The sequence below is a fragment of the Ambystoma mexicanum genome, chromosome 11 (genome assembly GCF_040938575.1).
Source record: "Ambystoma mexicanum isolate Mex_15411 chromosome 11, UKY_AmexF1_1, whole genome shotgun sequence".
NCBI classification, from domain to species: Eukaryota; Metazoa; Chordata; class Amphibia; order Caudata; family Ambystomatidae; genus Ambystoma; species Ambystoma mexicanum.
This window is the reverse complement of record NC_090934.1, coordinates 1096148273-1096165148: the sequence shown is the minus strand read 5'-3', so window position 1 is coordinate 1096165148 and position 16876 is coordinate 1096148273. Positions and strand designations below refer to the sequence as shown.

Below are 16876 nucleotides of genomic sequence, written 5' to 3'. Positions count from 1 at the left end.
CTTTACAGTGATAAAGGTCTGGCGAATTCATTCTACGCATTCCCAGAAGCCAGCTCATGGGACTTGGAATTCTCCCCTACAATTATAGAAAAACGAATTATGCGCTCAAGTAAATCCAGAGCAGCAGGCCCTGATGGCTTGAGCAATTTTATGTTCAAAGCAAATCCAACTCTTTGGGCCAACATTTTGGATAGAATATTCAGATCCTATGTAATTAACAGAAGCCTACCGGACTCTTAGCACACTTCAATAGTGGTGCTCATATTCAAAAAGGGCAATAGGTCTAAACCAAGTAATTATAGGCCTAGCGCCCTGTTGGATGCACCAGGCAAGATATTCACAAGGATAGTTCTGAAGGAGTTTAATTCCTGGACAAAAACCTGGGGGAAACGTGACCCTAATCAAACGGGGTTCGTGCCGGGCGTGGGAAACTCTATTAACTTGATATGCATAAATGATATCAAAAGCCAAGCTAGAGTCTGCAAACAGCCATTATATTTGGCATTTGTTGATTTTAACGCTGCATTGGACTCGGTCTCCAGATCTCTATTAATGCGTAAAGTGTCATCAGCAAAATGTCCATCTACATTGAAAGAAATCATCTTTGCGCTACATTCTGACACTTCAATACAGATTAGACTCAATGTAGAAGGACTCCTTTCATCTGCGATCAGAACTGCTAAAGGCTTAAAAAAGGGGTGCATAAAGGCCCCAGCTTTGTTTAGCTTTTTTATTCACGATATCCAAGAGATTTTCTCAAATGTGATAACTGATGCGCCAAAATTGGGTGGTAGGTCCATGGCAGCCTTGTTGTATGCAGATGACCTTGTGCTTTGTTCTAGAAGCCTGATAGGTCTTCAAAACGTATTAAATGTTTTATCTCAATACATTCAAAATAATAACCTAAGTATTAACTTGGAAAAAACAAAAATCCTCATATATGCCCCGAAAAAGACAACTTGCAATACAATGAATTGGTCTGTCCATGAGGTAAAAATTAATGTGGTGAGTCAATACATTTACTTGGGCATAACTATTGACATTAGTCATTGTAACCAAAGTTACATATTAAGACTACAACAAAAGGTTGTGACAGCGATCTCTCAAACGAAAAACATAATGAGAAATTAAGGAAAGTTTACAATAATGCCTGCCTGGACCTACTACAACCAAAAATGCTGTATGGCATGGAGACATTGGGTCTAATTGAAGATCATATATTTGATCAACTTGAAGCCACTTATTGGAGACAGGTTTTAAATCTACCTCGGGGAGTACCAGTAGCTTGGATTCGCTATGAACTCGGCCTGATTTCTTTAGCTGCCCAGTATCATTGGCGGTTGTGTGCTCTGTTCGGAAAGTGCCTTATGTGTAATGATCCATCTACTCTTTTGAATACGTTATCATCTTACCTGTTGTCATAAAATCACACATTTCCCACAAAATGGTTACAAAGAATTTACGAGACACTAGTAATTGCAAATATTACTATTGATCTTATTAGTAATCCGACAAAAGCCAATTTGCAAATGTTTACCACAAATTGGATCCAGACAAGAGCTCTCGGTTTAACCTATAAACATTTTGATGGTAACTATATGATCCATAAAATATTTCGCACAATTACACCCTATTTAGTAAGAAGTCAATTTTTGGTGATTCGCTCTGCAATTATGCGTTTGTGATTCAATTTATGGCCAACGAAGGATGTCCTAGCCAATAGACGTCTAATTAAAGAATCAGAAAATATTTGCTGGTACTGTTTGTCAAGTAATGAGAAAGAAACTCTGTACCATCTAATTATTGAATGTCCGAAATTAGACTGCCTGAGGAAAACACAATATGCAAATTAATCTTTCTTGGTAGAAGTAAATCCAGATTTGCAATGGAAAATCATTGTCTCTGCTCAGTTAGTATGCATCAGAATAGCCACTGCCAACTACTTGAATGCTTTAAAACGTAAATCAGCTAAATAAGAATATTTCAAGTCCATATGACGGATTCCATATGACTGACTGACTAGGAGACATAGAGAGAATTGTTTGACCGTTTGATCTCTTGAATCATTGAACAGCCATATGACAGTTAATTTGGTGGAATCAAATGATCTATAGTGAAATTGTTATTCACTCTTCTCCTCCTTTCTTTTCCTGTTCACTTTCTTTCTTACAAAATTGTATCTAAAATTGAAGTGGTTTGACAATGAAAACGGGAATGGAAATAAAATGTTTAGCCGATTGGCCGTCTGGCTGTCCATGGAGGACAGCTACCCTGCTGTGTGAGTAACCGCTAGGCTGCGAATGAATGGGAGAAACCTGCATAAAAGGCGAGGCTTTTTGCTTTGAAGGTAGTCGACCACTGGACGAAACAAACCAAAGAAGAACTTGGGAGAGACGCCTGCTGCAACTCCTGGACCGTTAGTTGCCTGATGAAGCCCTACTGCTGTGCTGAAGCTCCGAATTCACCTCGACTAGAGAAGCCCTGCAACGGACGACTTCTCCCCTTGGGTTGGTGGGACCAATCAACCCCAAAATTAACTTGACTGCTCATCCTCTCGGAGCTGGCTGTACGTCCATTGCTGCTGCAGGAACTGAAGTGCCAGAGAGAAGACCAGATCAAGTGCGTCGTTTTTAAGTCAGACCTGAGCTCCAGGAAGATCCCCTGGACTCCCATGAAGCAGGACTGACCAAGCCTGAGCCTCCAAGTGAGTGCTGGACCCATGATCCAAGGAAAGTCCATAGTGGTGTCCAAGAACCGCAGTGGTGCTGTTTGTGGGAGACGTGAGGCGCTGAAACCGCTAAGTGCCACTGATCTCAAATTTGCCCAGTGCTACCGCCAACCTTCCATTCGTACTGCAGGAGTCCCCAGACGTTTTCCCTCTTGTCCCCACGACTGAGGCCCAGGAACACAGGATCTGCAGACCTACACGGGAATAGAAGCCAGCTGGAAGCAGTTTTTCTTCTAACCAAAGGGACTGTAAAACTAAGAGGACTTGCCTCTTGTCGTGTAGCCTTTCTAGCTCTCAATTGAGACTTGTTTCGGTTGCCTTTTGCAGAGTTGCTTGCAGCTTTGCCTCTCAAGCCTCCCAGCTTGTGGCCCTTCAATCATTTCATTTTTACAAACTTTTCTAAAAAAAACTTTGCAAGACTTTCTTACCTGCAAGATGATTTTCAGCTCCCCTAGACTTTACTCAACTAACATTGGCTGTCCTGGCTCCCTGAGAGACCCTTCTTACCTCAGACTTTGTGCTTTTGCCTTCCCTCCAGGACAGGGTTTATTAACTTTGCATTGGAGGGTTCAAAAAGTACTTACCAGTTTATGAATTCATTGTTAACCTGTTTTATTTCCATATCTAACCCCTTGCACCAAACTCAGTATTGCTCTAAATGTACCAGTGATAAATCAATGTCAAGAGTGTCCTAGCTATTTAAGACACCTGAGGGTGTAGGAAGTGCCTGTGCCATCCCAATCGGTATCATCTGATTAGAGAAACTAAGTGTGTTTAGAAGTATATTTCGAATGGATTGTGTCCTCCCACGTATTCCTCATCTTATGATAACTCATTGTCCCTAGCTTCGCTGCTTCGGAAAAAATAATTCTCTCGGCAGAGGGCGCTGTGCTAGAGGTCATGGCGTCGATTGTCCCTCGACGGACTCCGTCGACATCACCGATGGTATAAATAGCTCGAGCTGTGCCCGTTGCTTCAGTTCTGTTTTTCCGATCACTTCGCTATCGAGAGCGGCGCGCTTCAGATTTTCTGTGAAGAAAATGTCATCTTCGACTCCTTCGACACCCAACACCGGGTTCAAGAAGTGTGTAGATTGTGGATTAAAAATGTTGATCACGGATCCCCACCGGGTTTGTCTCTGGTGTCTCGGTTCCAGTCACCGAACCGACGACTGCGGTTCCTGCCAATCCATGACCGAGAAAGCTCTTCGGGAGAGGAGAGGTAAACTGTCGGTGGGGAGGGAAGCCTCTAAGAAGGCTACATCTAAAAAACATAAAGCGACTGATTCGAAGGAATCGGATCTCCATAGGCACTCCAAGAGATCTCGATCTAGGAGTGGATCGAGACACTCTTCGTCAGAGTCTAAAAAAATGAAGAAGAGACATAGATCTCACTCTTCTTCTTCAGAGTCGACCGAAGAAATTTGATGTCTGACAAAATCGGATTCTCCCAGTAAATGGAAAGAATTCCGTAAAAAGATGATGGAGGTTTTCAAGAACGCGGCCCCGACCCCCTCGAAAGAACCTCGAAAAAGCCATACCCCTAAGGTCGCTCCATTGGACGACAAAGGGAAGTCCAAGACTACCATGGTAAAAACCAGTAGTGTCGAGGATACTAAAAAAACTCGAGTCGACGCCAAGCCGTTGAAGACTCTTCGAGAGTCGAGCACTTCTCCGGTGCCATACAAAAAACACAAGGCGTCGGCCATTTCGGCACCAAAAACATCCTCGACGCCCGTGTCGAAGTCATCTTCGAAGTCATCGAAGACTCCTTTGACAACTTCGAAGGATTTATCAAACCCTTCGACGCATATGGTAGAAGAAGAAAGGAGATTCACTCCTTTGCCCAGGTCAGACTTTAAGTCCATGTCCTCAATTTATGAGAAATCTGGCTCAGAAGAAGACGAAGTTACTCCTTTTGGAGTTTATGGCACAAAGCAAGTTCCTGAGGAACTTGTTGACCAGGAATCTAGAATGAGAGACCTGTGTGATACTCTACATTCTGCCAGTGGAATTGACACCTCCCCAGAATTGGAGTTTGCCAGACCTGATCCTGCAGAGCATGCAGATGCTGAGTACAGGGGTCCTTATGACCAGAGTAATAGAATATATGGGTTGGGGTAACACTTCACCTGTTTTTGAACAGGATGACATGACGGATATAATTGTCGGAGGGCCTCAAAAAGATCCAGTTCTCCCCTTTCACAGGGCTCTTCAGAGGACGGTGGAGAAAAACTGGGATAGACCTGAGAGTATTGCTGCTGCAGATAGCACTTTTCCAAAAAAATATAGACCGGCTGGAACGGATCCTGAATACTTAAATAAGCATCCGACTCCAGAAAGTCTAGTCATTCAGGCAGCATCTACATCAAAACAAACTACATATCCCACTATTCCTCCAGATAGAGGGTATAAAAAAGTTGACGCATGGGCACGTAAAGATTTCACGTCCGGCAGTATGGCCCTTAAATCGACAAACGTCACCTGTACCCTGGCCAGGTTTACCCATACCCTGTGGGACTGTATTTCGGCGGCGGCTGATCATATTCCGGAAGGCGAGGAAAGGGAAGGCTTCCTGAATATAGTCAAAGACGGGAAGGAGGCAATGGGGGAATGTCTCCAGTCTGGACTGGATACTGCTGATAGTATCAGCAGGTCCATGGCTGCAAGCGTTGTGCTACGCAGATTTGCATGGTTGAGGAAGTCGATGGCTCAAAGCTGTTTGGCAGCAAGGCTGATGAAAGCCTAGAAAAACTTCAGACCTCGAAAGCGGCAGCTAAATCGCTTAGCGCCTCTATGCGCCAGCCTCTAAAACCCTATTCCGGCTCATCTTCCTGGCGGGGTCTTTCTTTTTGATGCTACTCCTCTTTTGGTAGAGAAAGAGGACCTGCTTCTCAAAGGGACAAAAGAAACTTTCCTCGTGGAGCAGGTGCAAAATCAGCCTCAGGAGCGGCATCTGTACCCTCAGCCACTCCTGCAGCCGCCTCCCAATCCCTCTGAGACCTTCTTGCACAAAACACCAGTGGGAGGCAGGATCTCTCAGCATCTGAAGGAATGGCGGGGCATTACCTCAGATGCTTGGGCACTGGAAGCAGTAGCCCAAGGTTACTGTCTCCCCTTTCTAAAAAGGCCTCAGAATCATCCACCCGGAGCCAACTCCGTCAAAATTCCAGATCTGCTCCTGTTGCAGGAAATTTTTAACCCTGCTAGAGAAAAGTGCCATAGAACTGGTACCTGTAGCGGAGAGTAACAGGGGTTGGTACTCCCAATATTTTCTCATTCCAAAAAAGGACGGAGGACTGAGACCCATCTTGGACTTGAGAAACTTGAACAAGTTCCTCAGGAAGGACAAGTTCAAGATGGTGACTTTCTCAGATCCTTCAGGCTCTCCAACTTGGTTGGTATCCTTGGACCTTCAGGATGCTTACTTTCATGTGCCAATCCATCCAAAGCACAGAAAGTACCTGAGGTTTGCGATTGGCAATTCTCATCATCAGTTTCAAGTTCTGCCATACGGGTTGACCTCCGCCCCGAGGGTTTTCACCAAACTGTTGTGGTTGTGGCAGCAAGTCTCAGGAGAGGAAGTATTCACCTATATCCCTACCTGGACGACTGGTTGATCAAAGCAAGATCTCCAGAACAAGCTCATGAACATCTTTCGATCACCTGCCACTTCCTCCACAAATTGGGCTTCTCCCTCAATTTCAAGAAGTCCCACATGATACCATCCCAGAAGCTCCAGTTTATCGGAGCAGTCTTGGACACTTCCTCGGCAAAAGCCTCGCCTCCCGAAGTGAGAGCTCTCCACATCCAGCAGATGGTAATAAAATTTCAGAATGCCCAACGTCTACCGGCCTTTGATTTTCTCAGGTTGCTCGGCCTCATGGCGTCCTGCATTTTCCTAGTACCAGAGGCCAGGTTGAGAATGAGATCCCTTCAATGGGCACTCAGAACTCAGTGGTCCCAGTTCTCAGGGAATATGTAGGATCTTCTGCAAGTCCCGAGCGCAGTTGCTCAGGATCTTCTATGGTAGGCTTGCAACAACAACATTCTCAAGGGAGAGTCTTTTTGGCAACCATGGCCGTAGATAACAGTAGTGACGGACGCCTCACTCACAGGGTGGGGAGCACACACCAACAACGATCTGACAATCAGCAGTCGTTGGTCTCCATCAGAGTCCAAACTACACATCAACCTTTTGGAGCTGAGGGCAATCAGACTAGCGCTGAAGGCCTTTCTGCCCTCTGTACAGGAAAAGAATGTCCTGATAATGATGGACAACACGGTGGCCATGTACTACCTCAACAAAAGAGGAGGAGTAGGGTCACTACCACTGTGCAGAGAGGCAATGCAGCTATGGTTCTGGGCAATATGAGAAGGAATCTCTCTATCGGCAATTCACCTAGCCGGAGAGAAGAACACGGCGGCAGATGCTCTGAGCGGGCAGAGCACGGTCTCTCACAAGTCGGAGCTAGCTCAGGAAGTCCTTCTGGAGATCTTCGCCCTTTTGGGAACCCCTCAAGTGGATCTGTTCGCCACCGCGATCAGCCGGAAGTGCGATCAGTACTGCTCAAGGGAATTTCCTCAAAGAGGAGCTCTGGAGATGCATTTGTAGTGGAGTGGAAGTTTCCACTGCTGTACGCGTTTCAACCAGTCCCCGTGATTCCTCAAGTAATCGGGAGGTTGAGAAAGTTCAGGAAAACCATGATCCTAATTGCCCTGGATTGGGCCAGGAGGATGTGGTACCCGGACCTCCTAGACATTTCCATCTGCCCTCAAATACGTCTTCCGCAAAGAGACGATCTTCTCTCGCAAGAGGAAGATTGGTGTTCTCCATCCAGAGGTCAAGACACTCTACCTTCACGCATGGTTTCTGAGAGGTTGAGATACAAGGATTGGGATCTTCCGGATGACCTAATGGAAGTATTGCTTTCAGCCAAAAGGCCAGCAACAAAATCTTTGTATTGATGTCGCTGGAACAGGTTTAGTAACTGGTGCAAAGATAAGTATGTGGACCCTTTTCAAGGTGGCACTCCAGTAGTGCTCTTTTCTATTACATCTAGCCAATCTGGGGCTCCAGATAGGAACAATCAAAGGATACCTTGCTGCGCTGTCCATTTTCAAGCACACCTCGGAAGAGGTTTCATATTTCAAAATACCACTAATAATTAAATTCTTAAAAGGACTTACTAACGTATACCCTCCAATACCTTTTCATGTCCCAACTTGGGACTTAAATTTAGTATTAAAATTCTTGACTTGCATACCTTTTGAGCCTTTGCACTCATGTCCATTGAGGCTTTTAACACTAAAAACTGTCCTTGTGGCCCTATCATCAGCCCGCAGGGTTAGTGAACTTCAGGCTCTCTCATGCAGACCACCATGTACTATTTTCTATAAGGAGAAGGTAGTCCTTAAAGTTAAACCTTCATTCTTAGCAAAGGTAGTTTCGGACTTCCATTTGTCACAAAAAATAGTACTACCAACTTTTTGTCCTCCTCCTCATTTGGGCAAGAAAGAGGAGAGACTGCACAGACTAGATCCCAAGAGGGCTCTTAGTTTTTACATCTCAAGGATGTCTAAATTGAGACAAGATGATCAACTATTTGTGGGTTATACTGGTCATAAACTAGGCTTATCTGTAACAAAACAGACCATATCCCGCTGGATCATCTTAGCCATAATTGAATGCTACAGATTAGCGGGAAAAGACCCACCAGATGGGCTTCGTGCCCATTCTACAAGGGGAATGGCTACTTCTGCGGCTCTAAAGAGGGGAGTCCCGGCAGCAGATATTTGTGCAGCTGCAACTTGGAAAACAATGCATACTTTTGTCAAGCATTACTGCTTGGATACTGCCTCCTCCAATGAGGGATTATTTTCCAAGGCAGTTCTGCATTCTGTGTCAAGGAGTCCCCCCTCCCCCCCTTCTGACCTGGGTCTGATGTTTACCGGTGTCTTCGATCGTTGCCTTCTTGCGAACGCTCCTGGTCTTGAACAGTGCTGCTCGAGTCTCGTCTGGTTCCAGGTTGCGTTTAGTTACGGGAACGCGGAGTCCAGGAATCCGGGAGTCTTGGGAGAGCTAGTAATGCTCGGAATCAGGAAGGGGGAAGGGCCAGGAGCGGGTAATAGTACTGGGACAAAGGAAACAACACCGCAAGCTACGAACACACGTCTGAGGCTACTCTGCAAAAGCATTGAGATGCGCGGAGCCGCGGAAGGCGTGGTCTATAAATAGATCACGCCGTGTTCAGCGCATGGAGCGAGCAAGGGCTTCAGCTCTTGACGGCAATGTTGGAAGTAGTACGGAATGTAAGCCCCGTTGAGACAAGGACCAGGAGGTCCAAAAGGGGCGTGATCTGAAGTTCATGACATTCTGTTCACGAAAACTAAAACTAGTACTCCCGCCTCCAAAATTGTCACTGCTATGGGAGTCTATCATAAGATGAGGAATACGTGGGAGGGCACAATCCATTTGAAGAACAAGTTACTTACCAACTGTAACGTTCTTTCGACTGGATGTTCCTCCCACGTATTCCTCATCGACCCTCCCATCCTACCCCACAGTACAGTTTACGTTTTCTTACACTTTCCTCTCACGATGAGTGCATCAGTTATGGGGCACGCCTGGGTGTTCCTCCTATATGTTTCATCTAACAAACCGACTGAAGCAACGGGCGCGGCTCGAGCAATTTATACCATCGGTGACGTCGACTCAGTACGGAGTCCGTCGAGGGACAAGCGACGCCACGACCTCGAGCACAGCGCCCTCTGCCGAGAGAAAATCTTTTTCCGAAGCAGCGAAGCTGGAGACGAGTTATCATAAGATGAGGAATACGTGGGAGGAACATCCAGTCGAAAGAACGTTACAGTTGGTAAGTAACTTGTGCTTTAAAGTTACATGTTTTCACCCCTTCTAAAGAAGGCTTATTCAACTGACTGTTAAATAAATTAATAATTGTTTAATCGAGAAACCTTGTGTATAACTGTTTATTTGAATAACTGTCATTGTAAAACTGTTACAACCTTACAGCTCACATTGATCCCTCTTGAGATGAGCCTGACTGCTCACTCACTCTACCAACTTGTGTAGTACATGCTTATACCAAAGATTATGTTAACTATGGCCAAGAGGACAAGGCTGGTGCAGTTTCCCACAGGTTACTGCATATAATCTTGCCTAACAAGAACCTGAAACACCATGAAGGTATTTTTTCATTTTTACAGCATTGGTATCTTTCTTACATTCACTTGCGACCCGCCCACCAACCCCCCATGGGGGTCTATATCAGACACTGTCCCTTTGTCACAAGAATTAAAAAATTGCCTACAGGGCTGGAGGTGAGGAATTGCTGATTGGCTGGCTGAGGTGCACACGGCCAAAAATGAGTAATAGTTTTCTTATTTTCACAATAGGAACTGCTTTAATATGCAGAAGGATCCCAGCCTGACAGTTGGGAATACTCAAAACATGTGACTCTATGAAATATACCAATGCTTGAGAGCCATTTTTACAGGTAAGTAACTTTCTTTGCACTCGTCTGAGCTCTGGGTTACATTATTGCAAGTAGGTATGATCTGTTTTTTTATCAGATGTCTGACTAAATGTATATTTGTAATAAGGGGAATGGATGAAAACGTAATTGTGGTGTCATTTAAAAGACACTCTGCAGGGGCATTAACTGGTTTGAATTGTGAAGGAGTCCATATAGTTTAATGTGGATTATCAGCCTGTACAGTCATTTCGCACCAGGATTGTAGTGTTTCGGGCAATACAATTTGAATGTAAAAATGACAAGGTTTACTTTTGCATGAACCCCCTTTTTGACCAAGTTTGTTAATGTCATCCCTACTAATAAGGTATCAACTGATTGGTTCTCACAGAGGAAATTGCACTGCAAACAAGAGGAGGAAGAAGAAGAATTAGAATTAGAAGAAGACACAGAGGAAAAATGTACTATTTGCCTCTCTATATTAGAGGAAGGCGAAGATGTCAGGTAACATTATTTTAGTTGTAATACAGATAACAAATATAGCCAAAATAAAATTTGCTATCCACAGTTTGGCCTCGCTAAGAGATTTATATTAGGAGAAACTGGTCTTAAATATTGTCAAAAATGGCGCAAACACAAATCACTACCTCATACCTAAAACACTTATTTCACAGAATCTCTGTGCACATCATTTTGCTCTAGCATGTTTGTGTAATTTGTATTTCCATCACTACTATGTTGCTTATTCTTTGTGCCAATGGGGTTGTACATTTCACACCCAGCAATAGTTTGCTTTGGATCCTCATAAATCCAGTGAATATTTCTTGTTTTAAAGCTTGCTTTTTTTTTTTTTTTTTTTTTTTTTTTTACTCCAATGGATAGTTAAAGGTTGTGCATTCGTTTTCTCACCACCTACATTTCAGAATATTCACATTTCCAAGGGGGCATTTCAGTCATTGGCATAAGTAAAGACCAGTTCTGACTCAGCCACTTCTTGTTTTCAGCCAAACAAAATTACATTTTAGAGTTTCTTAAAAATCATAAAGGTTCCTAAAACCAACATTTCTGTACCTTTCAATTTATAAGGAGGAATATTTTGTGCAAACAGCACCACCATTGCATAAAAGCAGCCAATAGAGAAACATTTAATGTGTTGCTGACTAAAAGCCACTCTTCATATGGGCTGGGGGGTAGGGAGGAGGGGGTCTTTTTAGCAATTATCTGGAGATTAAGAACCTGTTTACTAGAGATGCTTACAGCCCTTTTGGTAACAGCTGCTTCCATTCATGAGTAAAGTTTAGACATCCATATTCCGTCTTCAGCATCACCGCAACTCACCTTCGCAATCTATTGAACTATTCCCAGTCCCTTTTACTCAGTTGCATATGTAATTTGTCTGGTGCCTTTGCCATATTGCCCTAGAACTGTTCAGTACTTGAACATGCTTGTTAGCAGGGTTGTCCAACACCAGGCTTCAATGGGCAGAAACCAGACTGGTTTTCATGATATCCCTCAATATTCATGAGAACAAATTTGCATGAATTTAGAATCGTAGTATGCAGATTTATCTCAAGGATATTTTTGTGGGCTACTTTGCAAATCTGGCATGGATCTGGCCCTCAAGGCCTAAAATTGGACAAACCTTCTTGGTAGAGCTTGTTGTGCTTTATTTCAATATAATTTGTTATGGATAGGGACTCCTTTTTCTCTTCTTTCTTGGAGCGCTGTCTTCAACCACATAATCTGAATATACTGCATTACCCCACGCCACCATCCCGCATACTTTGAATTACTGTCCAAAAACTCCACCAAAACTGCACTGAGCCACATCACTGACTTACTACTGCCCACCACTCTCACTTTCTTTCACCATTCCAGGCCTCTCCGCCTTTGACACTGCAGATCATGTCCCCCTCCATCAAACTCTTTCCCTCCTTGTCTTCATGGACAGCAGTCGGCTATGTCCTACTGTCTCTGACTGCTACTTTGCCATCTCATGTGACTTCAGCACACCGTCCCCAACACCCATCCCATAGATGTTCATGGATCAGTGCTAAACTCACTGTTTAGTTTATTATAGAGCACGCCTAACCCTGAGGTATTTGGGCGCTTGAGCATAAGAAATTGTTAGTTACAAAAGCAGCGTATTAAATAGTTCTTAGGACCAGGTTACATGTGGTCCGGGTGATATTGGCAACAATCAGCAAAGCAAGGGATGTAACATTTAAGTTACAGTTCGAAGTACATAGTGATCGGAGCGATTAGAGCCTGAAACGGAGTAGCCAGTACGGGCAGGTCAAGAATATACATTAGACACAAATAGTAAAAGGAGTAATAAATAACGCAGTGGACAACAAAAGAGAATGGACAAGGTCACTACACTGTCGGCACAATATCCTTGGTTCAGGTGAGGCCTGAGGAGCCATTCATTTACTTTAGATCTGAACACCCAAAAAGAGGGTTCGGCTCTAGTAGCTGTTGGGAGGGAGTTGCACTGTTCTTCACCTCCTTCCTCTGCAAATCAATTTCTGCTGTTGGCTTTAACTATCACCTTCGTGATGATACTAATTTCTACTTCTCCTCTGAACTCTGAACTCATAACCAAATGCTTAAGCTCCATCTGCCACTGGATTGCTCTGTGCTGCCTATTATGACTGTTTTTCTGAAGTCCAATTAAGGGCTTAGTAAAACCATACAACTGAGGCAGTACAAAACTCCACTCTTACTATAAGGCTGTACGACCTGAGTAAATGGCAGTGTACACCGAGCCGCCAGGCGTATCTTACGAGGTAGAGAGGGCTGTTGCTTGGTACAAAGAAATTGTACCAGGCTACCAGTCATTTGGTCGACAACCAAATGGTCGAAATCCAAATGGTCGAATTTCTTTTTTTTTTTTTACATTTTATTTTTTTTGGGGGGGGGGGTGCCCCCAACCCTCCTTTTTATATATTACATTTTTTTTTAACAAAACAAAATATATAAATAAATTTAAAAAAAAATCGACCATTTTTCTTCGACCATTTGGTTTCGACCAAATGGTCATTCGATCTTTTTTTTCAACCAAATGAGCGGACACCATTGTTGTACCATACATATGGTCCAAAGAGACACAAACATTATGTATTGTAAAAATAAAGGGTTTATTTAAATACAAGTAGGCCAAGAGGAATCTTGGGAAAATAAGTACTATCACATTATATATAACCACAATCATAAAAACACAACACAGTCCTTTAAAGTACACAGACCAAAGCATAGACAATGTTCAGAAAACTAGCAGGATTTCTAGGGAAGTCGGACCTTAACAAACACATTTAGCATACGACACACCTATTCATGTGGAGTAAAACCATCCGTTACTTTACAGTAAGTCGAGGGTAGTAGACCCTGTCAGTCATGCAGTGACATTGCCGTTTAGAAATCACATAGTAAACCAACCCTGTTACTAGGATACTTTTCTGAATAGTGGAATACAAATTAATTTAATAGTATAAACCTATATTGAGGATAACGGTTATAACAGGTGAGTAAGACCTTATGGTGTAATATACAATTAGTTGCTTTTCAGATCAGTGGATGACAGACTAAGGTAAGCAATAACTCTCTAACTTAGTTTAGGATTGCACTAGGCAAACCAAGGTCAGCTTAACCTACAGGACACTTTTCACGAATGGCACAAAGCTATTCTGGGCAGGTCAAACCTAAGGGTGTATCATACTATTACAGTTCAGTTCAGCGGAACCCAGACTAAGGTAAGCAATATCGCTCTAACTTAGTTTAGGATGGCATAAGGCAGACCAAGGTAAGCAAAATTTACAGTAGACTTATAGCACACAGCTATTCAAGGTAAGTAAAACCCAAGGGGAGACTTATTCTAGACAGGCTATACAGCAGGTCGGAGGAAGCAAGACCCAGTTGGTAAACAAAGCCAACAGAAAAGAGGCATAACCAATTCACAGGCGAATAAAATAACCTTACATGTACTTTTCAGAATGGCAGAACACATTCAAGGTAAGAAAGAACTTTTGTAACTGCTCACTCTGAGGGGCAGTTACCAACCAACTCTTTCACAAGTAACTTTTAAACACTTGTTATACTTTTCAAGGTAGAATAATTTTCTTATCCAGTCCTTCCCTAGTCTATTGCATGAGTTCTCTGAGGCAGTAGAGGGACCATAGTGATCTAGGTGCCAGCTGTAGGCAGGGTGAAATGGGAGTTCAGTTGCAGAAAGTCAGAGATCCTATGGAAGACGGTTCAAACAAGTAAGTAGTTCACTTTAGTGTTAGGATCCAGGGACCCCAGAAGCTTGCAATGAAATTTAGGAATTTTCAACAAAATTTGTGATTCTGATCGTAAGCTTCTAGCGGGATAATACTTTGCCAGTTTTTTTCTTAAATAGTGAGGCCCCACATTATGGCGAGCTCGATGCGTGAACTCCATTTTTCTCCCCCACCGGAAGCCATTGGAGGACAAGTAGAGCAGGGGAAGAAGTTAATCGTGGCCTTGATGACCAAGCTTGGGCTGTCCTAAATAGTTGCAGTAATCTAAAAAAAAACCATTATCGAAGAGGTTACCAGGATAGTGCAATTCTATGCATTACCGATGCTGAATTAGCCTGCGACTAAAAATTACTAAGTCATAAGGGTAAAACCACTGCAACCAGCCATTCATGTAAACTTGCAATTGTAACAAACGATACAAGTAAGTAAGAAGGGGAATACATTGTATACCCCCAGCACTCCACATAATGTGGGGGTGGCTGGCTCACTTATACAAAATGTAAAGGGGATGAGCATCCCTCTTTACTATTTGGGAACAGTAATTCACTCAAGTACATCAAAGAGAAATTAACAGGGGAGCCCAAAGAGGCAACCCAGCCTAAACCCAAAGGTTATAGGAAACTATAACGCCAATTATACACTATGGAGAGACATAAAAAGGTCCCCCAATAAAGAGTAAAAGACTAGGTGATGGGGGGGAAAAAGATTCCCCCATCACCTAGGTACACAGTAGAATAGTCAAAGCAAAAAGTGTCTGGGTTGACACAGATCAGAAAGATTTATCATGGATATGAAAATCTTACCCAACACTGCCTCGTGCTAAACGTTTTGAAGATAGAAGTTATCTTTCTCCCTGCCTCTAACTGCAATCTCCTCCTTTTCCCCACGCACACCTCACCTGTTCCACGAACACCTCACCTGCTCGTGCATGGCTCACAACCATTGGTTTCTTTTTGCCTGCAATTTGAAACTACCAGTTCATTATGGCCACTGCAGACAAACTAAGCATTAGAAAAATCCACCCACATCGCCAAACTAAAACTCTTCTCTCCACTCAGCAAACTGGACTATTGCGTGGCCCGCCTTCCGGCTCTAACCCTCTGTTTTGCTCTCTTCAATGTCTTTAGCTTTGGGACATGCACCGTTTTTAACCTACCCAGAACCTCTCCCCATCGCTACCGATCACAACCATTCTGATGTATTTTATTTATATCGCGCTCATACACAAGTGTTTCAGAGCGCGACCAAGCGAGGGGAAGCGGGGAGAACAAAAAAATAGATCTTACTAGGCCCAGTGACATTAAGAAACCGGAGGGGGAGAAGTGGAAAGTGCGGAATAGAGGGGAGAACCGAATAAATAATGGGAATAAAATAAATGCAGTGAGAATGGTAGTGCAGCCAGGCAAGTGTATGAGTAGTCAGATAGGGTATATCTGACAAGTGCAGAGGAAGAGTGAGGGACAGTATGGGTACAGATCCCAGTGCTGAGGGTGGGCCAGAGGCAGTGCAGGAAGGAGGCAGGGTGAGCATGTTCTGGGCCCGAAGGACAGAGGGTGGCCAGGTGCATGTTGCAGAGAGAGAGAGAAACATATCAGCAGGGGAGAAGAGGGGCAAAGGCAGAAGTGAAGAGGAGGGTCTTGAAATGCATCCGGAACCGGAGATGGTTCTCCTCGTTTCAGGGTGATTGGAAGGCGGTTCCAAAGGGAGGCCGAAGACTGAGATCTGCCCCCAGCTCGTTTCTTTGAAAAAAGACAGACCTTGAGGGAATTGGAAGTAGAGGAGCGAAGGGCTTGAGAATGCAGGTATTTACTGAGGGATAGTTGAAGGTATTTCGGAACCAAGCCCCAGAAATCCTAGTGGACATGCAATGCAGAGGGTTTTTATTTTAATCCTTGCATCCACTTAGATAGAAAAGGTCCCCTTTTCAGAGCCGCCAGGGGACCACTTCGATGATGATAGTACGCGGTATAAATGTCCTTTAACATTAACATATGCCACACTTAGAAGGAATCTCAGAAATGTGATTGTTAGCATATGCCACACTTGGAAGGAATCTCAGAAATGTGATTTTTTAGCATATGCCCTTTTAGATGGAATCTCTCAAGTTTTTCTGCACCGAATCTAGGCAGAAATGTGATTGTTAGCATATGCCACACTTAGAAGGAATCTCAGAAATGTGATTGTTAGCATGTGCCACACTTAGATGGAATTTCTCAAGTTTAGCCTGCGCCGAATCTAGGCAGAAATGTGATTGTTAGCATGTGGCCCAATTAGATGGAATCTCTAATAGCCTCCTGTGAAAATTGTATTTAGAAGTGTGCCCAATAGCCGCTCATGGAAAGTTGTATTTAGAAGCGTACCCAATAGCCGCTCATG

The 16876-nt window shown here is 43.7% G+C and overlaps 1 protein-coding gene across 6 annotated transcripts in view; it reads left to right on the top strand.

Moving 5' to 3' along the window:
- The window catches only part of RNF111 (ring finger protein 111), a 768201-nt gene that overhangs the window by 744305 nt on the left and 7020 nt on the right, over positions 1 to 16876 (top strand). For 5 of the 6 annotated variants that reach the window (XM_069624380.1, XM_069624379.1, XM_069624377.1 and 2 more), the window contains one exon: positions 10588 to 10724. In XM_069624380.1, the coding sequence (XP_069480481.1) occupies positions 10588 to 10724 (137 nt within the window). The remainder of the gene's footprint in view (positions 1 to 10587; positions 10725 to 16876) is intronic. The other variant, XM_069624378.1, reaches the window with a different exon arrangement.